Here is a 25,779-nt window from a genome sequence, read left to right as displayed (position 1 = left end):
GAAAATAATTTAGTGGAATTCCTGGAGGTGAAAAGCACAATTACTAATACGAAAAAAATGCACTACGTAAACTTCTGCAGCAGACTGGAGACAGCAGGGGAAAGAACTGGTGAACTTCAAGGCATATCAATAAAAATTATTTAATTAAACGAAAGAAAATGAAAAACAATTATGCTCTCAAAGACTTATGGGACGATATAAGGAATTTTCATATGTGAAGCTGGAATCCAAGGACAAAAGACAGAGAGAAAAAGGGGCGCCTGGGTGTCTCAGTCGGTTGAGCAACCGACTTTGGCTCAGGTCATGATATTGTGGTCTGTGAGTTCGAGCCCCACATTGGGCTCTGTGCTGATGGCTCAGAGCCTGGAGTCTGCTTTGGATTCTGTGTCTCCCTCTCTCTGGCCCTCCCCGCTCATGCTCTGTGTCTCTCTCTGTCTCTCTCAAAAATGAATAAACGTTAAAAAAAAATTTTAAATAGCAGAAAAGTAACTTCAGAAATAATGGCTAAAAAGCTCACAAATTTGTAGTGTATTTAGCAAGGTGGGAAGACGCAAGTGAAGAGACAAAAACCAAATTTACTTCTATACCAAAGCAACAAACAACTGGAAAATGAGATGTAATAACACATTTTCATTTAATATTGGGAAAAAATAATACTAGGAACTGAGTTGTGCAAGACCTATACAATAAAGACTCTAAAACATCACTGAGGGAAATTAAAGAAGACCCAAATGGAGGACAGACCATGTTCAAGGGCTAGAAGACTCCATCTAGCTAAGTTCTCTATTCTCTCTAATATTCACCTTTAAACTAAACACCTCTCAATCAAAATACAAATAGGCTCTTTGGACAAGCTGAAACTTCATTAAAATGCTTATGACAATGCAAAACCAAAGTAATTTAAAAGCAAAGTTGAAAATCTTGTTCCCAATTCCTGATTGTATCAGACTTAACGTTAATTCTACAGTCGTCCAGCGTCTGACATTGACATAAAGATAAACATGTGGATCAGTGGAACAAAATAGATGATCCAGAATTAGGCCAAATTTCTACGAATCGGTTTTTGACCCAAAAATGTCAAGGTAATTCAACAGGGAGAAGATGTTCTTTTCAACAGATGGTGCTGGCATATCAATATGGGATTAAAGTAAGCATCACCCTTTCCCTTCCGCTATTTACTAGAAGTATGGACCACGGTCAATGAATCTGAGACCTAAAATCATAAGCCATCTGGAAGACAACACAAGAGGAACCTTCATAACCTTTAATTAGGCAAATATGTCATAGATCGGACACAGTGTAAACCATACCAGAAAAATCAATAATCAGACTGCACCAAAACTTAAAACTTCTGCTCTCTGAAAGATGCCATTAAGAAAAGGAAAAGGCATGGACTGAGAGAAAATTTTCACTACGTATACCAATGGATGTGTACCAACCTCTCTAAGCCAATTATAAAAATCAAACAGCTCCATAGAAAAATGAGCTGGAGATTTGAGCAGGCATTTCACGAAATAAGCAATACAAACGGGCATAAACCACGTGGAAAGAGACTCAGCATCAGTCGGCCATAAGGGACAGTCACACGGAGGTCCACTAGAGCCACCAGAATTTCTAAAATTAAACACTGCCCATGCCAAGTGTTGGCAAGGATGTGAAGTAAATGTATAATATATTTCACAAGTGCGCTGTTGACCCAGTTTTGAAGTCACGGCTGAGAACACTCAATCCCCCTTCGAAGGCAGTTGGCTAAGCTCCCATTCCAGCTCCTTCCCTTATCAGGCACTCACATTCTGGAGTTGGAATACGTACATTTCCAGCTGCCAAAGGCCCCAGTAACTCACACCCAGGAATGGCCACTCCTTATTTGGGACCATGGAATTATTCAAAATACCAACCCCCCAGGAAGCCCAGGTAGCTCCACCTAGCTAAGGGCATGCCACCTGCTGTCCACAAGGCACCTCCTGTGGCTCCAGTTTGCTGTCACCCTGTCCCTGGATGCAGCCTGCTGTGTGGCCCCACCCGGCAGCCTTCCCCTTTGGAGTTGTAAGAGTTCTGCCTTTCAACTATCTAAATTCCTTTGTGTTGTGTGTGACAGAAGTTAAACACTCACTCTTGGCAGTTCTGTTCCTGGGAATCTGAGAGAGGCTTAGATATGAATGTTTATAGCAGCACTATTCACACTAGTAAGAAACTGGAAACAACTCAAATATCCATCAAGCAGTCAATGGATAGACTGCAGTATATTTGTAACCGGAGTTCAATAAAATCTGATGTATCCATACAGTGGAATGTAATAAAATGTGGTATATTCACACAGTGGATGCTACTCAGCAAGAAGAAGGACGGATTTGATGCCTGCAACAACAGTGTGATGAAATCTCAAAAACCTGGCAGGTGAAAGGAACCAGACACTATGACTCATACTCTATGATTCCATTCACATGAAATCCTATAAAAAGCAAGTGAAAGGAGCGCCTGGGTGGCTCAGTCGGTTGAACGTCTGACTTCGGATCAGAGAACGTCTGATCTCGCGGTTTGTGAGTTCGAGCCCTGCGTCGGGTCTGTGCTGACAGCTCGGAGCCTGGAGTCTGCTTGGGATTCTGTGTCTCCCTCTCTCTCTGCCCCTCCCCTGCTCACATGCTATCTCTCTCTCAAAAATAAATAAATATTTTAAAAAATATTAAAAAAAGAAAACTATTGTGACAGAAACCAGATCAACAGTTGCCTGGGAACGAGGTGTATGATGGGGACTGAGAAGTAAACTACTCAGTTAAAAAAAGGGGCTTTTAGTTACATGTAAACTAAAACCACTAAAACGATGTAAACACTAAAACTGAACTGAAAACACTATACAATCAATATGATAAAACAAAACTAATTTAACCGGGAAGGAAAATCCATACAAGCCAGTATTTCTAAGCCACCGTTTTCTTCCTAGTACTTTTTTTTTTAATCTCTACATCCAACATGGGGCTTGAACTTAGAACCCTGAGATCATGCTCTTTCAACTGATCGAGACTGGTAGTACTTCTAGGACTTCTTCAACACTGACTACCCCAAGCCCAAATCCGCTTGTCAATTCTTCACAAATTTATTGTTTCTTTTTTTTTAACGTTTATTTATTACTGAGAGACAGAGAGAAACCGAGCATGAGTGAGGGAGGGGCACAGAGAGAGGGGGAGACACAGAATCCGAAGCAGGCTCCAGGCTCTGAGCTGTGAGCACAGAGCCTGATGCAGGGCTCGAACTCACAAACCGTGAGATCATGACCTGAGCCATCCAGGAGCCAAGCTGCCTGCACTGGTCACATCCTCAGATCTTCGTTCTCTTGTAAGACTCCCATAAATATGTACAAATTTAATTAAATTTGTGTGCTTTTTCTCTTGTTGATCGATCTCTGTTAGTTTTCATTTCAGACCCAGCTGGGGATCCTAAAAGGGGCAAGGGAAACGGTTTCCTCCCCTACACTAGGAATAATTATTTTTGGTATAGTTCACAAAATTCATTCTGTTAATGATATAATCTCGTTTGTGAGGGAATTTTTTTTTTTATAATTTTTTTTTCAACGTTTATTTATTTTTGGGACAGAGAGAGACAGAGCATGAACGGGGGAGGGGCAGAGAGAGAGGGAGACACAGAATCGGAAACAGGCTCCAGGCTCCGAGCCATCAGCCCAGAGGCCGACGCGGGGCTCGAACTCATGGACCGCGAGATCGTGACCTGGCTGAAGTCGGACGCTTAACCGACTGCGCCACCCAGGCGCCCCTGAGAGAATTTTTTAATAGTCTACTATTTTTTTTTTCAACATTTATTTATTTTTAGGACAGAGAGAGACAGAGCATGAACGGGGGAGGGGCAGAGAGAGAGGGAGACACAGAATCGGAAACAGGCTCCAGGCTCTGAGCCATTGGCCCAGAGCCCGAAGCAGGGCTCGAACTCACGGACCGCGAGATCGTGACCTGGCTGAAGTCGGACGCTTAACCGACTGCGCCACCCATGCGCCCCAATAGTCTTACTATTTTAAATGTTTCCATAAAATTACCTGGAATTTTTGTCAAGTTACATTTTATGGCTTATAAATTTGGAATTATTAGCATATTGAATTGGCTCCTCTGAGGCGTATCCTTTTAGTTGAGAAAATTCTCTCCACAGATGCTGAGATACGACACAACAAACCCAGAAAAATACGTTAAATGGAAAGACATGCTCATTTCTAATCATGGTTTGCATGGGTATGCCAAGTATTTTCATACGTACTATCTTTATAGTAACATAGAGCAACTTTCCTCAATACCTATGTTTTAAGACAAAATTCACCAAATTTTTGTTTCTCTTGACGATTTTTTTGAGTGCTCACTGAATTCAAATGTTAGAAAAATCACAGGGCTTCTTAACTTTGTGTCATTTCTGTACAGGGTATCAAGAGATCCAATTTAGCATATGAGCTCAATCAAAATAGTCTTCCCACACACTGATATATCCCAACACACAATGATTAAGTCTGAAAATTAAATCAAACACAGTGGCGGCCCCGTTGTGCAATTTGCTGTCTCTCCAGAGCCATCTAAGTACCGTCTGGATCACAGGTTTGGTTTTCACAACGGTAACTTTCTAAAGCGCCAAAAGCTAGTTTTTTTTCTAATTTTTGAACACCGTGATTAAAGATTTTGAATGATTCTGAAAGAAATATACAGCCGAAATATAGACAATGCCGTTATTTAAAAAAAAATACGTTGGGGCGCCTGGGTGGTTCAGTCAGTTAAACATCCAACTTCCGCTCAGGTCATGATCTCGCGGTTCGTGGGTTCGAGCCCCACGTCGGGCTCTGTGCTGACAGCTCAGAGCCCGGAGCCTGCTTCAGATTCTGTGTCTCCCTCTCTCTGCCCCTCCCCTGCTTGTGCTCTGTCTCTGTCTCTCTTTCAAAAATAAATAAACATTTAAAATATACATCAAAAAACACCATTAGGCACTTACGTTGACTCTACAGATCTTCCGAGATTAAACTGTTTCTGAAGAAAATCCAACTGGTGAAAGAGGCACCAACGAATCTGCCAGGTTTTTTTTTTAATTCACAAAATGATGTGCTTAGATTATTTTTAAAATATTGGCAATTACAGCTTCCATATTTATTTCTAGGATATCACAGTTTGCTTGGACGCAATTACAAATATGTGTGCCACAACGAACTTCAAATGCATTTCGACTCCACTGGTTTATTAAGTTAACAATATTATGTTTTTTTTTAATAATGCTCTGCTCTGCCAAGAATGTATTCATAATAGCAAACAATTATTCTACTTCCGACCTTGAACTTTTAAAAATACGTTTAGAACAGAATGAGCAATTGCTTTAGATGTTTTACCTTTGATGGAATTAATTTCCAAAAGTTTTGCTTTGATTCCAGGAACGGAATTTCAAACAAAACAAAATGAAACAAAACACACAAACAAACAAACAAAACCCTCACTTTGTTTTTGTTCTGAATTGATTTTCTATCTGAAGCATAGGAGAAACTGATAGAAAAGGGACATTATTTAATTTTTTTTGGTGTGTTTTCCTTCTGCTATTGGAGACAACACATTGACAGCTGTTGGTTTACCTTTTGTACGACTATAAAAACCCTGCAATGGAAAATGGGTGGTGTTCACCCAGAGTAAGTGAGCTCTCCATGAGAATTCATGGTTCAGAGATGCACAGGTAAGCACACCTTCTATCATCACACATGTGAAATCAATGTCTTTAGACAGTCTTCTTAAACTTACTACTAACTTCTGAACTGGAAGCGATGGTTTCTTAATCAGATTTATGTGTCCCAGTTTTTCTGTATCTGTTCAGTGAATTCACTGTGGCCCCATCAGCCAACTAGACAAAGTTTGTGAAAATTACAAGTCCATTATCAACAGTCTCGAGAAACAGAAAGTCAATACTACTTGCTAAATGCTCCCTTTCTTCATAATTTCATTCTTTTCCTTCCTCTCTCTCTCCCTCTCTCTTTTAGCTCATTGCTAATAAAATGATTAGTTGCAAAACAGGAGAGGTCCACGCTCAGCTCCAGGCTCTGGGATGGTTCATTTCTGTGCACATCAAGCACGTTCTCAGGATCTCTTATAGTGCCAGACTTCTACATGTACTTATGAGACTAGGCTTGCGTTGCTTCTTCGGGGTAGGGTTGTCAATTTTCATCTTTTTGGTAATTTCAAATGATTGATGTCTTCCAGTTGACTTAGAAACCGTAAAGGCACTGTCAGCTTAAGTCATGGAGAAGAGCTAATTCCAATGAGGTGAACTTTACTTGCATCTCAACATATGCATTAAACATACTTACATTCCTTCAGAACACAAAACAAAACCCAACTTCTCGTCAGGCTGGTTAGAATTTGTCAACATTTCACCAGTAGGTAAAAGACCCCTTTCTAACAAGCACTGGATTTCCTTTTAATTATTATTATTTTTTAAATGCATTTACATTCTCTACAAAGTTCTTCTAATGTTAAGACTAGACTGGACAAAAATGGATTTCTTGGAAACAAGTATCTTTTTATTCTCCCCTGCTTATAAAATCTTAATGAATGAGCCCTTCCTTCAGGCTTTTCATTACTCATGGGGCCTGGAGGGAATAACTCAATATCTTCATTATTCTGCGGCTCTTATCTGAGATAATGAACGTCAGGCTGCCTGGGTGATAATCATTTCATGGAGCCTGGGGATTGAAGCTGTTTCATGAGAGATGTTTCTGGCATTCAAGATGGTTCAGAGCCCAGAGAAGACACGGGGTCAAGGGTCAGTAAAGTATTCACAAGAGCTAAAGAGACAAAATTTCCTCCCAGGGTTTCTAGAAGCATGGTATGGTCAGTAATTCTCTCAAAGCAAGGATGGGCAGCTGGTCTCCCTCAGTTTACTTTAGTTAGATGGGATCAAGACCTCGGGGATACATAATCAAGAAACGTTATATTTTACATTTTCATCTGCCCAGCCATCCCCACCTGTGGGCATGGCAGGGGACAATGGAGTATGAAATGAGCAAGTTCTGTCCCCTAGCCCTGGGGCTGTCCACTGCCACTTGGGAAAGACCAGGCCAACAAAGGATGGCTCCTCAGGGTGGTGGATGCCGGGGGAGGGGTGCCTGAGAACAGGCCGGTAAGGAGCTTTGGCACTGGTCCTTGAAGACAGACGGGGTTTTGCTTCTTCCAGAAGGGCTGCAAGGCATTTCAGGTGAACTGAGCAACCAGGGAAAAGCAGGGGTAGGAATGTGCCCACAGGTCTGTGTACATTCACCACAGGGAAGGCAGGTAGAGGGAGACGGGGCAGGGGTGCTCTGTGGACAAGCTGGGAAGCTGTGTGGGCACTGAGCCTTTCCTTCCAAGGGGCCACGGAGAGGGCTCCAAAAATCTAACTGCTAGGAGATAAATGAATTTGCGGTTTTCAGGGGGAAATGTGCCACACTTTTTCTAAATACAGTTGACCCTTAAACAACATGGAGGTCATGGGCACGGACAATCCACACAGTCGAAAACCTGCATATAACTTTTGACTTTCCTGAAACTTGACTACAAAGAACATACTGTTGACCCAAGGCCTTACCAATGACATGAACAGTTGATGGATGCGTATTTTGTATGTTATATGTAGTATATACTGTATTCATATAATAAAGTAAGCCAGAGAAAAGAAAACGTTTTTCAGAAAATTATAAGGAAGATGGGGCACCTGGGTGGCTGGGTTGGTTGAGCGTCCGATTTCGGCTCAGGTCACTATCTCGCGGTTTTTGTGTTCAAGCCCCATGTTGGGCTCTGTACTGACAGCTCAGAGCCTGGAACCTGCTTCGGATTCTGTGTCTCCCTCTCTCCCTGCCCTTCCCTTGCTCTCTGTTTCTCTCTCTCTCTCTCTCTCTCTCAAAAATAAACATTAAAAATTAAAAAAAAAAAAGAAAATTAAAAGGAAGAGAAAAGGCATTAGAGTCCTGTACCATGTTTATTGAAAGAAAATCTCTGAAGTGTGCAGTTCAAACCCGTGTTGTTCAAGGGTCAACTGTATCAATCACATTTATTTTATGTGCTAAGGCATTTCCTCTGATTTAAATAATAGAAGTTTTAAAATTTTCTAAAGGTACATGTGTGTGTATACATACCATTTGATCTGTTTACTTTTTTAAGTTTATTTGTTTGGAAAGAGACACAGACAGTGCAAGTGGGAGAGAGAGGGGCAGAGAGAGAATCTCAAGCAGGTTCCGCACTGCCAGCACAGAGCCTGATTCGGGGCTCGAGCCCATGAAGAAGCCGTGAGATCGTGATCTGAGAGGAAACCAAGAGTCGGACGTTTAATCGATTCAGTCACCCAGGCGCCCCTGATCTAGTTCCTTTTAGAGATGAGCAAAGTGAGGCCCAGATGTGTTCGGTGGAACCGTCAGCAGCCGCGGTGGCTGGAACCGAAGCCAACAAGCCTGCTGAGGGCTCCAGGCTGTCTTGGGGATTCTCAGATCCCCCTGCCTGGCTTTTATGTGTCTCTCGGTCCGCATGAGTGGGAGGTGACAGGGGGCCTTCTGTCTGTGGATCTGCAAAGAATAACTGCGTACTTTCATTTTAAGCGATTATCTTGTTAATTTACAAAATGACTTAACGCTGGAAAATGGGAAAGACAAGAAAACCTGTGAACTGACAGAGCAAAGAACACTGTTCTTTCTGTGCACCCAAAACAGACTGCTGAATAATGACCTCGGAGACATTTATGCATTAGTCCCAAAGAATAATCGAATGTTAGCCCTCTAGGGCCCTCTAAGTCACCTGGTCCGGTCCATACCTGAATTCGGCACCACGGACTCTGGACGCTTTTGAGGAACTGTTCCAACAGTCAGAAGCAATTCTGTCAGCCTTTCCGTGGCCACCCACGCACCGTAGCCTTTCTCGCAGAGGTGACCTGCATGCAAACGCACCAGCATTTGGGGATTCTCGAGGGTGGAATCTAAAATATACCTACCGTGGTCCGCTCCTCACGTGACCACAGAGTTGTTCAAACAATGGCTACTGTCCCCCCCCCCCCCCCCCCACGATGTTCGGAGCATTCGAGTCACAACACAGGTTAAAATACAGACCATCTCTTCAGGGGCCTACATTTCTTATGATCTATGACATCTGATTGCTTCTCATTAAAGAATTGGTGATATTTTTCTCCCATCTGATAATGCTTTACTCCATGATGGGTGATGTGCTTTTAGTAGACTCTCCACAAATGTGATTAAAGATAAATTCCGTGCACAGCTGTCAGGGTTACCAAATTGCAACCCCTCTTAAGTGAAGGCATTTGTTTTGGAAAAGATGAGATACAATTTTCAGAACTGGTGGTTTATGGCTCCCTCCTGGGGTAATGGGCTCTTTTATACCTGAAGTTTATCTTCCTGAAAGACAAATAAAACGTGTGGGTTTTCTGTTAGCGAAAGAGCAGAATGTGTCTACTGATCAACAAAGAGAGTATTTTATATCCCCTCGTGCACCCGCTGGAAGTCCTCGCAGAGAATATTCATTGGCTCATTCTCCTGGAGACGGAGACAGATTAGGGAAGCCATCCACGGGGCTCCTTATCCTCACAATGTCAGCCTATTTCTACCAGAATGCATCCCATGTAAGCGTTCTGGATGCGGTTCAAGCTACCTCTGGTAATGGAGCCATTGATCACGCCATGGATGTGGTGAATGATATCTGCCTGCTTTGGAATGAATGGCTTTATTGTATATTGTGACAATTGATTTCCCTTTTGCTGAGGACACGGGCTGGGAATATTTTAGGCCACCGTATTAATGACCAAGCAGCTTTTAGCAGATGAATGACGGCCAAGGACTATGAATGGATCATCTTCTAGAGGGCAGAGGGCCCTGCATGTGAGGCACCACTGGAAACCTAACCTCTTCTAAGGCCGGGAAACTACCACCGTGCTTGTGGTACAGCTTCCAGGGCTCCGTGCAAAACAATCTGGCGATGGCTTCACTTTTTAGAGTTACAACCGGACGTGGGGCTCTAGGAGGCCGCAAACAGTCCTGAGCCTTCGCTCCGCGGAACGTGTTGATGTGTTCAACCCTCACGCCAACCCTGCAGGGCACCTACGGGTTGTCCCCCCATCTGCAGGGGAAGAAATGGAAGTCGCTAAGAAAATTAAACAAGGGGACAGGGATTCACCTGGGAAGTCACATCTGCTTAGCTCCAAAGCCAGGATTTCCGCACTGCGGCTTCAAAACATTTAGTCTCACTTGACCACTTGAAATGCCGAGCAAAGCCTTTGTCTTCCAATGGAGCCTACTACGTCCTTTTCCAAGGGTTCCCAGCCCCACACCCAGAATGAATGCTGCAGTTTAAATATATTTGTGCCAAATAAGTAAATAAATAAATAAATTTGTGCCACTTCCGTCCTAAAGACTCTTCTCGGGCGCCTCACTGCCTTGGGACTTAATCTGACCTCGCATGTGGCAGCAAGGTTCTTGGTGAGCTCGTGTGTGCCCCAGCTCTCTCCTACCTCCAAGGCTTGTGGGACTATCCCAGCCCCTAACCGGGTGCCTTGGCTCCTGCCCAGGACCCCAACTTTTGGTTCCTCCTGCTTCTAGAGCCCCCAGAGTGCTCCTCCCTCCTCTCCCATGTGCTTCTCAGCTCAGGAGTGGCAGGGGCGGCGGGGGGGGGGGGGGGGGGTCCTGGTTCCCTCACAGGATCTGTGTTTCCAGAACTCTTCCCTTCTGCCAATGTATCTCCTGTAGCACACAGTGAGGATCAGTCAGTATTATGACCACTTCTAAACCCATCATGTGATGTAACTGTTACAAGATATCCACGTATGTAGCCATGTGTCCATTACACAAGTACAAAAAGGGTGCAGAGAAATCAAGCTGCTTCATCAAGCTTCTACTCTGGACACCTCACTGGATTACCGGGCAGGGCAAGAACTCCTTCTCACATCGATGACTTTCAGAACCATTTAAATCCTGTTCAAAGCGATCTTGTTAAGAAGGCAGCAAAGCATAACACGTTGCGGAAAAAAATGCCACGAGACGTTTCAGGGTTTAGGTGCCTGCTATTAAAAACAATAAACGGGGCGCCTGGGTGGCACAGTCGGTTAAGCGATCGACTTCAGCCAGGTCACGATCTCACGGTCCGTGAGTTTGAGCCCCGCGTCAGGCTCTGGGCTGATGGCTCAGAGCCTGGAGCCTGTTTCCGATTCTGTGTCTCCCTCTCTCTCTGCCCCTCCCCCGTTCATGCTCTGTCTCTCTGTCCCAAAAATAAATAAAAACGTTGAAAAAAATAAAAAAAAACAATAAGCAACAATTTCTATAAATTAAATTAACAAAAGGTTTAGCAAGGTTATCACAAAACCAGAAGCTTTTGCTCACGTGCACGACCTTCTGTAAAACGTGATGATACGCATCACAATCATAAAAATGTTCCAAACCTTTGACCTGATCATCTCACTGCTGGGAATTTATCCAAATGAAATGATTCAAAAACAAATAAGGGCCACGCACACGGTCATGTTTACTGCAGTCTCACTCAGGTTTTCCCCTCTCCCTCGCCGTGGTCATCATAAATCCGAGCAAAGTAGCAGACGCAAGTTATTTACAGGACAACGTCCCCTCTACACTATGAGCTCATTACAGGCAGGCACCATAACTTGCCTCATCTTTGGGTCTGCAGTAAAATAAATAGGAATTGACTCAAGGTTTTATAAAAGCAACACACGCAGGGGCACACACGCGCACATACACACACACACACACGCTTCTCTCCAATAATCTGAAAGAAGAGCCAATTATTCAACAAAAGAACATATTTAATTATGGTGTCTCCCCAATTCTTACATCAGACTTCAAGGTGATTAGGAGATGTGGCTTTGGAGAAGCAACAGTGAAATTAACTTTCTGTAAGAAGTAGGCCAGAGAGGGGCGCCTGGGGGGGCTCAGTCGGTTAAGCATCCAACTTCGGCTCAGGTCATGGTCTCAAGGTTCTTGGGTTCATGCCCCACGAAGAGCTCTGTGTGGACAGCTCGGAACCTGGAGCCTGTTTCAGATTCTGTGTCTCCCTCTCTCCGTCCCTCCCCTGCTCGCACTCTGTCTCTCTCGCAAGAATAAATAAACATTAAAAAAATCAAAAACGAAAAATAAAAAAAGCAGGCCAGAGAAGGTTTTCCAGGTGAGGACAGTTGAACACATGTCTGCACCAAGAAGGGATACAAAAAAGGGACACCAGGTCTGGTCCTCAGCAAGATCAAAGGTCCCATGTAAAGGAGAAATGGCCAAACCTGGTGGACACTAGTTTGTGACCCGAGTCCCTGCTTTGTCTGAAATTGATGACCAAATGCAGTTCAGTCCGACTTTAGGAAACATACCAAAAATTAAAAAAAAATTTTTTTTTAAATCTGCTTTCATACACTTTCTGTCTAGAAGTTTACAAGTACCGCATACTTAACTCAGAAAAACAATTCTTCGTAATAATCAGGTAGCAACCACTGTGGGCCGGTCTGCGTCTGGCTTGGTTTATTCACCTTACAGATCAGATTCTGTCCCAATGTTTACAAACCAAAGTGTCCTTTTAAGCTGCTCGCAAATTTACAAAGAAGAGCTGCTAATGCAAAGGTCTCAGGAGGAGTGGAAGCGAAGTAAGCTCCTGAAGTCAAGCACTCACCCCCTCTCCATCCCTCCTCTTTCCCTAACTTGTCAGAAAGGAGAAGACCCAGGAGGGATTGGGGTTTCTCTGATGACCCAGAGAATCTGAGCCTGGAAGGTACAACCTCAAACCCAGAACGTTAGGTAGGGGAGTGAGGGGACGTCCAAAAGCTTCCCTCCAAAATAAATAATTGATGCTCGCTGGGCTTTATGAGGATTAATGGCATGCCATCCGACTTGTTATTCCCACAGCACCAGAATGTAGGCAAAACAGAAGGCATGTTGGCACTCTGGTCATTTTGATCTATGCTGGGAAATGCTGACGGAAGTTGAATGAAACTTGGGCATTTGTAAAACACAAAATTCACTTATGGATCATTCTTTGAGTGGAACTTGGACATTTGTAAAAAAAAATTCATTTATGGATCATTCTCCAGCAAATTGTTCACTAGGAAGTCACTTCCTCTGAAAAGCAGCATTGTGGCGTATCCCTCTTGGCAGGTCAGATTTATTACCCTTCTCGCTCTTGCTTTGGCTGCTGGGAAGCTCAGAGTCGAACCTGCTGTCCACCTGCAGGGGCACATGTGTCGGCGGGTGGAGACCACAGATCGGGGCAGCCTTTTGACTTGCCATGCGGTTGTTTCTCTCTGCACTGATGTTTCAATGTATAAAATATTACTACGTGTTATATATTTCCAGAAACTCTAAAATGTCCAGAGAAACACCAAGTGTAAAAGAATGCATCCGGAAATGCATCCAATTCTCCGAATGATCTCATTCGTGTCTAAAACCTCACAGGTCCTCTGTGTGCTTCTTTCTCCTTACCCTTGACCAGGAGGACGTATCAAAGGAGAGAAAAAACCGTTGCGTCTGAAACAGGTGGTTCTCGAAGGGAGGTCCCCACACCGGCAGCAACAGAAACACCCAGGAGCATGGCGGCTCTTGATCTCTGGGTCGGGAGTTCAAGCCCCAGAATGGGTGCAAAGCTTTAAAAACATGCAAATTCTCACAGCGCCTGGGTGGCTCAGTCGGTTAAGCATCAGACTCTTGATCTCCGCCCAGGTGATGATGCCACGGTTCGTGAGTTTGAGCCCTGAGTCGGGCTCTGTGCTGACAGTGCAGAGGCTGCTTAGGATTCTCTCTCTCTCTGCCCCTCCCTTGCTCATGCGCGCTCTCTCTCTCTCTCTCTCAAAATAAATAAAAACTTAAAAAAAATTTAAAAACAAATGCAAATTCTTAGACCCCAGGCCAAACCTTCCGGATCAGGAACTCTGGGGGTGGAGCCCAACTGGTCCATGTTTTAGCAAGTCCTGGAGGCAATTCTGATGCCCACCATGGTTTAGCTGGGTGAAAGGTGCATCCTGGAGCCTGGGATCCCTGCAGAGCACGGTAGGTGCAGCAGACCCGCAGGCACCCAGTGACCTCTGTTCTCACATTCTCCCTGCATTCACAGCCCCAGGTCCCGGGAAGCTGAATCATCAAAAGGAAGAGTCTAGAATGACGAGGAGAAGCAACACTTGAAGGAGGCAGAGAGGTACCTATAGCACAAGCGAGGAAAAATCAAACGGCGGTTGTGTGTGGGGAGCTCGACTACGGACAGGGTAAGTGCATCCGAAGCCACCCGCCAGTTTCCTGGCTTTGTATTCCTCTGTTTCTCCCTGACTGCCTTTTTCACGTTAGATAAATATTTTTAGTGGGCCATGTTGAGTTCCTTTGTTGATTTTAATTAGTGTTCGAAGAATTCAAATACCCACCCGAATTTATCACAGTCTACTGTGGATTCACAGTAATTTAATTTCACTAAAACAGATCCAAGTTTTTTCCCCTCTCATGTCTGCTCTAGAAGTAGGCCCTGTCACACAGCTGCAATGTTATGGAAGTAGACGAGGGGGACAGCAGCTCAGTGTGCAAGCCTCGGGGACAAGACTTGTCTCTCTGATCAGTGGAAGGAGGAGAAGGACACTGAGGTCCAAAGAGAGTTGCGAATCCCCATCACCTTTTTCCTCTCTTTTTTATCTCTCCACTTGGTTTCTATGTGTTGGAATTGTCTAGTCATTTATCAGAAAGATATATTCCATTTCCCCCCAAATATATGGGCTGCTTTGCCCTGGCTTAAGAAGTGTTGTTTGATGAACGGCGTTTCTTAATTTTAACAAAGTCCAATTTACCAATCCTTTCATCGTGGTGAATATCTTGAGTGTTCTCTTAAGTTAATCTTTCCCTACTCAAAATCATAAAGACGGTCTCCTATGTTTTCCTCTCTAAGAGTATTATTATTTTATTTTATTTTTTTTTAATTTTTTTTTTCAACGTTTATTTATTTTTGGGACAGAGAGAGACAGAGCATGAACGGGGGAGGGGCAGAGAGAGAGGGAGACACAGAATCGGAAACAGGCTCCAGGCTCTGAGCCATCAGCCCAGAGCCCGACGCGGGGCTCGAACTCACGGACCGCGAGATCGTGACCTGGCTGAAGTCGGACGCTTAACCGACTGCGCCACCCAGGCGCCCCGAGTATTATTATTTTAACTTGCCTATCTAAATGCTATTTGGAATTTTTTTTTTTTCAACAGTGTGACGCGAAAGGCAAGGTACCCTCCTACCTTCTACCCAATCAACCTAGTACCATTTGTTGGAACGATTCCCCACAGTACTGCGGTATCAGCATAATCTCATGATCTTTATTTCTGGGTCTTTTCTGATTCTATCCTGCTCTCATTGGTCAGTCTTTTTATCTTTGGGATGTTCATTACGTTCACAGTGTACCTGTTCCAGCTTTTGTGGTTCTCCTTCAGTATTTCCCTGGCTACTCTTTAACATTTACGTTCCCGTGTGGATTTGAGAATCGGTTTGGTAATATCCACACACGTGCACAGACACCACTGGGCTTTTTTACCGGAATTGTGCTGAACCAATAGCTAAATTTGAGGCAGGCTGACGTTTTTACATTACTGACTCTTCCAGTTATGAACATGGTACATCCTTCCACTTACTTAGGCCTTTTTTCATTTCTCTCAATAAAGCTTTAAGGTTTTTAACTGTGGCGGGGCGCCTGGGGGGTTCAGTCGTTAAGCGTCTGACTCTTGATTTCAGCTCAGGTCACGGTTTCATGGTTCATGAGATCAGGCCCCATGTCAGGCTCTGTGCTGTCAGCACGGAGTCAGCTGGGGATTCTCTCTCTTTGATTCTCTCTGCCCCTCCCTTGCTCTCTGTGTCTCTATCTCTCTCAAAATAAATAAAATTTTAAAAAATATTTCAAAAAAATTTTTAACATTTATTTTGGAGAGACCCAGAGAGAGACAGAACACAAGTCGGGGAGGGGCAGAGAGAGAAGGAGACACAGAATCTGAAGCAGGCTCCCAGCTCTGACCTTTCAGCGCAGAGCCTGATGCGGGGGTTGAACTCATGAACCGCAGAGCCAAAGTCAGATGCTTAACCAACTGAGCCACCCAGGCACCCCTAAAAAAATATTTTTAACCATGGCAATCTTGCCAAATTGTGTTAGATTTACTTCTAGGTATTTAATATTCATGATGTTACTTGAAAGACTACCTTTTAATTCATTTCTATTTGCTGCTGGTATATAGAAATACCACTGATTTTTACATATTTATTTTGTACAACAACTCCGATTCAAGTATTAATTCCAATATTTGTAGTTTCCTTTATATTTTTAATGGACAAAATCATTTATCTTTAGTGAAACACTTTAAAAGTATTTCCATAAGATTGGTGTTATTTTTTTGGTAAAGATTTTGGAAAGATTCAATGGTGAGGCCAAATGATAGTAGGTTTTTCCTTGTAAGAAGGATCTTGGTATGAGTATCTCTCTCTCTCACACACACACACACACACACACACACACACACACACACCATACAGTTCTGTCCAACTCACTACTTGTGGTTTAATCAAGATCTTTTCCTATTCTCTGAAATACACGGGAGAAAAAAAAAAACTAATTCTTAGTGCTTCTCACAACATTTTCACAAAAGTGCCTCCAATCATTTAAAGTCTCAGTATTTTTCTTTTTTCTTTTTTTCTTTTTTTATTTTTTTTTAAATTTTTTTTTAAATTTTTTTTTTCAACGTTTATTTATTTTTGGGACAGAGAGAGACAGAGCATGAATGGGGGACTGGCAGAGAGAGAGGGAGACACAGAATCGGAAACAGGCTCCAGGCTCTGAGCCATCGGCCCAGAGCCTGACGCGGGGCTCGAACTCAGGGACCGGGAGATCGTGACCTGGCTGAAGTCGGACGCTTAACCGACTGCGCCACCCAGGCGCCCCAGTCTCAGTATTTTTCTTAAAAATTTTATAAAAGTTTTCATTTCCTTCCCCCCCAAAAGCCATATTTATTTCCTCGTGGAAATACAGTTGCAAAAAACTAGTCGGCCCTGGAACATTGCAGGGGTTTACCCCTGTGCAGTCACAAATCTCTGTATGACTTTTGACTCTCCCCCCAAAACTTCACCACTCACAGCCTACGGGCTGACCAGAAGTCTTACTGATAGATCACACAAGGAGTCGATTAACACATATTTTGTATGTTGTATGTATTAAATGTCATACTCTTGAAGTTAGCTGGAGAAGAGAAAATGTTAAGAAAATCACGAGGAAGCAAAAACACATTTATAGAACTGTCCTATGTTTACTGTGAAAACATCTGTATGGAAGTGGACCCACAGTTTAAACTTGGGTCAGTCAAGGGTCAACTGTATTGTCAGAAGCACGGATACTCCAGCAAGATACACCACATTTGTACTCAGGGCCTTATGCTCTTGGAAGTGCGTTGTACTACCTCGGATATGTTCTTCCCTTTCAGACAATCAGAGCTGATCCTAACAAGGTCCAGAGTCAAGGTCATGCCCCACTTGCATGCATGTAGGGGAGCACACAGGTGCAGAACAGAGTCTCCCGATCTCCAATGTGGCAAGTGTCTGAGACAAAGGGGCTTTACTGGAACGAGTGCTGTGAACCTCATCTGTGAAGTGCGCCTGTTACCAGAGCACACCTGACATCTTGAAAGTCCGTATAAATGATATTCACTGTTTGCATCACTGCGAAAAGGGGGGAGAAAAAAAACGCAGTGCCACCCAAACCATTTTATCAAAAGAAAATCCCTGGGAGACTGGTCTACACAAGTCACCAAAGTGAATATATTAAGTGCACTTGATTTGTGATCATTTATTTATACCCCATGCAATCCAGGTTTCAAACTTTTGCTCCCTTGACGCAAGTGACTTTGACAGCTTGCAACTCAACTGTAATTTTCCTTCTGTCGGGAGAAGGAGGTATTTAAGGCGATAGGTCAAAACATTAGAGTATGCAGAGTAAAGGCCTGTTTACTGAGATCAAGACTTAAAACCTTCCTTATTCCATCCAAGCTATGTCTATCCAAGCATTGAATTTTTTATAAGGCGCCGGTTTTTTAATATATTTTTTTAATGTTTATTTTTGCGGGGGAGGGGCAAGTGGGGGAGGGGCAGAAAAGGAAGGGAAGAGAGGATCCTAAGTAGGCTCCGAGCTGTCAGTGCAGAGCCTGATGCAGGGCTCGTACTCATAAACCATCAGATCACGACCTGAGTCGAAGTCAGATTCTCAACCGACTGAGCCACCTGGGAGCCCCACGCATTGTTTTTGATGTCCTAGAATCTGGGATTCCACGTGTAATTTTTTCTTACAAAAACATTGTTTTATGTGTGTGCGTGGCAGGGATGAACTCTAAATTATTCACTAATCTCGGTCATTGATTACAGAGAACTCATGCGCACTAGAAACTCTTCATTTCTCAAGTCAATTTTTTGCTAGGAATGTCAAACACCATTTAATCTGTGAAGGTCAGAATACCCTATGGCCATTGGCGGCTGAAAAACCACATTCTATCTGGAGAATATGGTGTAGCAAAACTTACTAGCATTTATACGATTAGGCACATTTAAATTTCTTCCTACTTGTACGCCTGAAAATAAAAAAAGTTGTTGATGTTCTGACATAATTGGATCAAAACCTTTTAATACAAATCCTTCTAGAATCTGTAATCCTTCTTGAATCTGGTTTTAAAAAGCATATTTCTGCTCCTTCTAAGACTCTCGAATACACCATCCCCAAATCCTGCTTTATTCCATTCCATGCTGTCTCTCAAAGTAAGAATCCTTCAAATTTTAACATACGCACACCAGTAAGGAATTGGTTCAAGAACACACTGTGACTGCCACAGGGGCAGGGTGGGGAGTTGGGAGGGATAGGTGAAGGGGTTTCAAGAGGTACAAACTTTCAGTTATAAAATCCATGTCAAAGGGGCGCCTGGGGGGCTCAGTCGGTTAAGCATCCGACTTTGGCTCAGGTCATGATCTCACGGTTTGTGGGTTTAAGCCCCGTGTCGGGCTCTGTGCTGATAGCTCGGAGCCTGGAGCCTGCTTTAGATTCTGTGTCTCACTCTCTCTCTGCCCCTCCCCTGCTCATGCTCTGTCTCTCTCGGTCTCAAAAACAAAACAAACATTAAAAAAAATTAAAATCCATGTCATGGAGATGAAAAAAAAGATAATTTCTTTTGTTTAATGTGTATTTATTATTTTGAGAGAGAGAGAGAGATGCAAGCAGGGGAAGAGCAGAGAGAGAGGGACACACAGAATCCGAAACAGGCTCCAGGCTCTGAGTTGTCAGCACAGAGCCCAATGCTGGGGCTCGAACCCACGGACTGCAAGATCACGACCTGAGGTGAAGTTGGACGCTCAACTGACTGAGCCCCCCAGGCGCCCCCTGAAAAAAGATAATTTCTAAAGATAGTTCTCTGACTCTATACCTAACCGGGATAAATCCTAAGAGTAAAAAGAACTGCAAAGAAAGATCTTGAACTTTACTCAGTAGGCTTCATGCTGGTGATGGCATAAATAGAAGGTCTCCAGTGTACATTATGGGAAAGAACAAAGTAGGAGATGTATGGATGGCATAGGGTTACAGACAGACATGGGGAAAAGCAGGGATAAAGACAGAGGTCAAAAGAGATACAGCAAAATGGCAAAACGTTAGCCATAGGTAAATATCGTGAAAGGTATACACCTGTTCGTTGTGCCATTATAAATGGTTTTAAACCTTTATACAGTTTCATGGATTGGATGGAGTGTCTGGGTGGCTCAGTGGGTGAATTCAGCATCCAACTCTTGATTTCAGCTCAGGTCATGATCTCACAGTTCGTGGGATCAAGCCCCAAGTCGGGCTCTGTGCTGACAGCGCGGAGCCTGCTTGGGATTCTCTCTCTCTCTCTCTCTCTCTCTCTCTGCCCCTTACTCGCTCATGTGCCCATGTGTACTCTCTTTCCCTGTCAAAATAAACATTTTTTAATGTGTTTATTTTTGAGAGACAGAGAGAGACAGCATGTGAGCAGGGGAGGAGTGAAGAGAGAGGGAGACAGAGGATCCAAAGCAGGCTCTGTGCTGATGGCAGTGAGCCCGACACAGGGCTCAAATTCATGAACTGAGAGATCATGACCTGAGCTGAAGTCGGATGCCTAACTGACTGACCCACCCAGGCACCTTTAAATAAACTTATTTTTTTAAGTTTCAGGGATTGAAAATTCTTCAGAGATTGAAATCACATATTCTCATCTTTCGGAAACATCCAAAGATTCCTTATCAAACTCCAAAACTTTGTTTCTGATCGTGCTTGACAAGAGAAATAACAGTATCTTAGATACTTAAGATACCAGATCTGTGGGCAACCCATATTTAAATCAATCACTAAACAGCACTGACTCAACAAGAGGTTACTTGTGCAGTACACAGCCCTGCACCCAGCCCCTGAGCTGGTGCTGCAGTCTAGAGATGAGCCACCCTCATCTCTGACGGACCCCAGGCACCGACCCACGCCTCTGCAGGTTTCCTTCACTCCACACCCCAGCGAGGGCCGCCAGCCTCTCTAGCAGCCTCTCCTTCCCCACCCCGAATCCATTCCTGCCGGTTCTAACAGACCCTAGCAGAGAAAGCCACACTGATGCCCTTCCCACCCCGCAGCTGTCCGTGTGACCTGATTTTGCAAAGAGCTTAGTCTGTGCTCAAACGCCCCCCCACCCCACTTGATCGCATGGAATCTCGTGGCATCATGCCCCGTGGTTTTCGTTCTTCACAATTAACACACGCAGAACAGCGACGCCACGGAGAGCGTGCTCTACAAGAGCTCTAACGCTGTCCACTTACGTTCAAAAGGCCATGCAAACCATGCCTCCACAGGGTGACCCTTTCCACCCCAAACGCAGCGAGCTTGGTCTTCCTGGACTATCCTTCTTCCCCAGAAACTCGACTCCCCCTCCTGCACGTGTATCATGGTGGTGAAGTCCGGTACCTGCGTCTACCTCGCGAAGGGCATCGCGGCACCCCACCACCCAGGCGGTTTTGACTGGCACGACTGCAGAACCTGAGCATCGTCTCAAACACCAGCAACAGCCCCGTGTAACCACTGGCCACCTGCAAAGCCCGCATCGCACAGCTTCCAGCTCGGGCCTACAACCCCAGAGCGACGCCCCTCCCCTGAAACGCTCAGGCCGGGGAACTGCTTTCGCCTCTCTGAGCCAATCTGCGGCTGTGGCCAGGAGCCCTCAGGCCACGCCCTGGGGCCCTGCAGACATCAACGGAGCCCTCTCGCAGGGGCGGGACTCAAACTCCTGAAGATGTGGTCATGAAGCCAGAGTCCGCTCGCTTCCAGCTCAACGGCTTTACCACGCTGTCCTCTTGAGCCATCTCTCTTCGGCCCACTCCCCCTGGGAACACCCTCCTGTCACATCCCCTCTTCCAGTGCAGCGCCCAGAACGGCGCTCAGTACTTCGGGTACAAAGTACTTCTCGTTATTCAGGATGAGGAAACGCTGTCCCTTCATAAATTATGATCAAGGACATCCTGCCGTTTCTTCTCCGTAAACCAGATGAGGCTTTTGATCTACCACGGGCTCTCACCGGAGAGGTGGTTTCTCTTCCTGCCTGATTTACTTATGAAAAATATTCAATTATGCTCCCAGTTTAATTCACTTAGTAATGAAAAGCAAATGAGCCCGGCCGGCCTGTTTGATTTGTCTTGGAAGGAGAGAAACTGCTTTGCAAGAACAAACAAAGTTAAATTAAAATGAACGACTCTCCTCACTCTGGAAATCGAAATTCTCCACAAAGCACTTCTCGATGCCCTAGAACACGGGGCCGAGCCCAACTAGAGACAGCACGCCTCCTGACTGTCCCCTGGGGCCAGCAGTCACGTGCTGGGCCCGCGAGGGTGCATGGACACACATCCCAACTCACTCATGCACGTGGCTTTGTGTTTCACGGACCAGGAAGCAGGCGGTAAACACGTGCAGGACACGGCCCCGTCGACGGGCGTCTCGCTTACCATTTTTGCAGATGGGGCAGCACTGGTCAGGCTCGTACACGGGGTCCACACACTCCGTCTGTGGACACGCGGACACTGTGCACAGCACCTCTCCGTTGGCTTCGCAGCGGCACCGCTCACACGGAGACACCTGGAACACAAGCCCACGGTTGGGTCAGACCTCCTGTCCTCCTTACCATACAGACTCGTGTCTTCCTTCCCCCCAGACTTCCTTGGAAGACCCCCCACCCCGCCATGGTTTAAGAATGTAAAAAATTATTCAGAGGTGCCTATGAGACTCAGTCGGTTAAGCGCCCGACTCTTGGTTTTGGCTCAGGTCGGGATCTCAAGGTTGGTGAGTTCAAGCCCCGAGCTGGGCTCTGCGATGACAGTGTGGAGCCTGCTTGGGATTCTCTCCCCTCCCTCTCTCTCTCTCTCTCTTTGTTGCTGGCTCTCTGCTCCACTCCCACTTGGATGCTTTGTCTCTCTCAAAACAAATAAAATTTTTTTTTAAGTTAAAAAAAGAAGTATGCAGCCCAGTGGTTTGCAAAGTGGGAACAAAACCAGAGTGCCAGAGCAGAGACCGGCTCCTTCGGGGGCACCTGGCCTGTCCCTCTCAACCCTGTGCGGAGAGGCCGTGACTTAGTGACCCACACCTTGTGCCTTTTTACCAGCTTTCTTCTGAAGACAGGTCTTTCTTTCCACGTTGAACGGACTATTCACCTTATCGAATTCTTGCCTCATCGTCATGCAAGTGAGCTGCGGTCCCCTACCCCTGCCACGTGCCACCCGGCTAGCCTGGGACACTCCCATGTTTGCACGGAGTAGACAGGAAGGGGAAGGGGCAAGAAGAGGAGGGACCTGGCCCGGCCCGGAGCTGTGTGGATATGACCTCACTTGACCCCCACGGCAGCACTAGGTGCCCGCTCCTGCACCACGGCCCCCCGTGCTGATCAGGAGGCTGAGGCTCAGGTGACAGGCAGTTGGCCAAGGATGGACCTTGTGTGAGAGCCCAGGTGGTCCCCCCTTCCAGTCCCCTGCCCCAGGGCTCTCCGTCCATCACCCAGGGCAGCTGCGGCCCTCTCTGTGCTGGGCTGGCGCTTGCCTCGCTGTACTTGTGGCCACTGGCCCAAATTCCTCCTTCTGGATCATTCCAATCAAGCACAATAGCATTCCTGGAAAGGCTGCACGCCCCCAGCTCCCCATCCCGCCATAGCCACAGCCCACACCGTGATGGATTTTTTTCCTGGAAATCCCCGACACGGGGATCCGTCACCTGGGTTGACCCAGGACAAAGCAGAAACAGCAGATGCAGACTCAGCAGGGGGATGCAGATGCAGACGCGACGTGGAAACGTGCCTTAAAGGATCGTGGAACGGGAAGGTGACACACTCACGGAGCGTCCCGGGGCGGGGGCCCCAGGTGACCGACCGTGCTGCACCCACCACCCAGCCGGCGCACGTGACGTGGACAATGCCAACGACGCTCACGGATGCGCCTCTGTCTATCCAATGCCAGAAATAAAAGCTCAAATCTCCATCCGATGGCCTGGTTGGTGCACAAAGCAAACACTCAGTTCGTATTTAAGGTTTTTTTAATGTTTATTTATCTATTTAAAGAAAGCACAAGCGTGCATGAACGGGGGCGGGGCAGGGAGAGAGGGAGAGAGAGAGGATCCCAAGCAGGCTCCGTGCTGTCAGCGCACAGCCCGACGCAGGGCTCGATCTCATGAACCGTGAGGTCGTGACCTGAGCCGAAGTCAAGAGTAGGACGCTCAACCGACTGAGCCACCCAGGTGCCCCTGTATTTCCATTTAAAGGCTTTTCTCATGCACTAGACAGACCACAGCCAGCCTGGCTGGAAGTCATGGGACATCTGTGTGAGCAGGAGTGTAAGTATGCATATGTGTGAGTGTGTGTGAGTGTATGAGTGAGTGTGGGTGTGGGTATGTGTGTATGTGTGTGTGTATGAGTGTGTGTATGAGTGGGTGTGTGTGTACAAGTGAGTGTGCGGGTGTGGAGGTGTGTGTGAGTGTATGAGTGAGTGTGGGTGTATGGGCGTGAGTGTGTGTGTATACGAGTGAGTGTGGGGGTGGGTGTGGGTGAGAGTGTGTGTATGTATGAGTGTATGAGTGTGTGTACGAGTGAGTGTGTGTGTATGAGTGAGTGTGTGTGTGTACGAGTGTGTGTGTACAAGTGTGTGTATGAGTGGGGGGGGTGTGGAGGTGTGTGTGTGTGTACGAGTGAGTGTGTATGAGTGAGTGTGTGTGTGTACAAGTGTGTGTATGAGTGGGGGGGGTGTGGAGGTGTGTGTGAGCGTATGAGTGAGTGTGGGTGTAAGACTGCGTGTGTATATAAGTGAGTGAGTGTGGGGGTGGGTGAGAGTGTATGAGTATGTGTGAATGTATGAGTGTGTGTACGAGTGAGTGTGGGGTGTGTGCGTACGAGTGTGTGTGTACGAGTATGTATGTGAGGTGTGTGTGTGTACGAGTGTGTGTGTGCGCGAGTGTGTGGGGTGTGTGTGTATGGGTATGTTTGTGTATGAGTGAGTGTGTGTGTACAAGTGAGTGTATGTGGGGTGCGTGTGTATGAATGAGTGTGTGTGTGTATGAGTGTGTGTGTATGAGTGTGGGGTATGTGTGTGTATGAGTGAGTGGGGGTGGGTGTAAGTGAGAGTGTGTGTATGTGTGAATGTATGAGTGTGTGTGAGTGTACAAGTGAGTGTGTATGTGGGGTGTGTGTGTACAAGTGTGTATGTGGAGGTGTGTGTACAAGTGAGTGTGTGTGTTTATGAGTGTGTGTGTATGAGTGAGTGTCGGGGGTGTGGAGGTGTGTGTGAGTGTATGAGTGAGTGTGGGTGTGAGAGTTTGTGTGTATATGAGTGAGTGAGTGTGGGGGTGGGTGAGAGTGTGTATGAGTGTGTGTATGAATGAGTGTGTGTGCACGAGTGAGTGTGGGGTGTGTGTGTGTACGAGTGAGTGTGTGGGGGATGAAACCTCAGAGCCGCCAGGACACAATCTGACCTGGGCTGCACGACAGCCCTGGAAGCCACAACCAGTCTGGCAACAACATAAGGGCACGTTTTCCAGGAGGCTGTTGGCACCACAAGGCCCTCTTGTACGAGGACGGACTTTGCTCTTTGCTACGGCTGCTGTCCTCGTGACTTTCGGTCTCCCACTAATTCCCCTTTCAGCCGGTAGCATCCTCCCATCAAGGGTAGATTTACTCAGCCAGCGGGATGAGAGAAGGGTCTGGCGTTTTAAAAGCAGAGACCTTGAGTTCCAAGAGACAGGTCACGGTTCATCGCCTGTCGGAGCCGTCAGCGGGAGGGCTGGGACGAAAGCCATAAGAAAGCAAACAGGGTGGAGTAGACAGTGGGGAGCCAGGCTCACTGCCCCCAGAAGCGGCCAGGACGGTCCCATCTTAAGGGCAGGATAGTCCGAGAGGAACAAGAGGGTCAGGAATCACGGGAGCCTGTCCTCAAGAGACGGGCCCGACCTGGGCCCCACGGCCACCCAGGCTGCGCTGCGGGGATGCAGGACACAGCCCATTTGGTTCGGGAATTTGAAAGAAGGGGAGATCAAGCCTCCCGTCTGTCCCCAAGGAGAGCTCCGTGAAAGACCACCAAGGTGCAAATGAGGGTCACAGACGCTGCAGGACCGGAGCCGGCCTTCCCGCACAAGGGAGCACACCCCGGGTGAGGCAGGTCTGGAAGTGAAGTATTTCTTCCTGCTCCTCGTTCCACAACCTTACTGGGTCCCCAGTGTCCCCACGCCTGAGCCCATGGTTGCCCACAG

General features: G+C 46.1%; 1 protein-coding gene across 1 annotated transcript in view; it reads right to left on the bottom strand.

Moving 5' to 3' along the window:
* VWC2 (von Willebrand factor C domain containing 2) overlaps nucleotides 1-25,779 on the bottom strand; it is a 123,893-nt gene that overhangs the window by 78,000 nt on the left and 20,114 nt on the right. The window contains exon 2 of the mRNA XM_047850150.1: nucleotides 22,005-22,134. Coding sequence (XP_047706106.1) covers nucleotides 22,005-22,134 — 130 coding nt within the window. The remainder of the gene's footprint in view (nucleotides 1-22,004; nucleotides 22,135-25,779) is intronic.

The sequence above is a fragment of the Prionailurus viverrinus genome, chromosome A2 (genome assembly GCF_022837055.1).
Source record: "Prionailurus viverrinus isolate Anna chromosome A2, UM_Priviv_1.0, whole genome shotgun sequence".
In the NCBI taxonomy this organism is placed as follows: Eukaryota; Metazoa; Chordata; class Mammalia; order Carnivora; family Felidae; genus Prionailurus; species Prionailurus viverrinus.
This window is presented reverse-complemented; position numbering and strand designations above follow the sequence as displayed.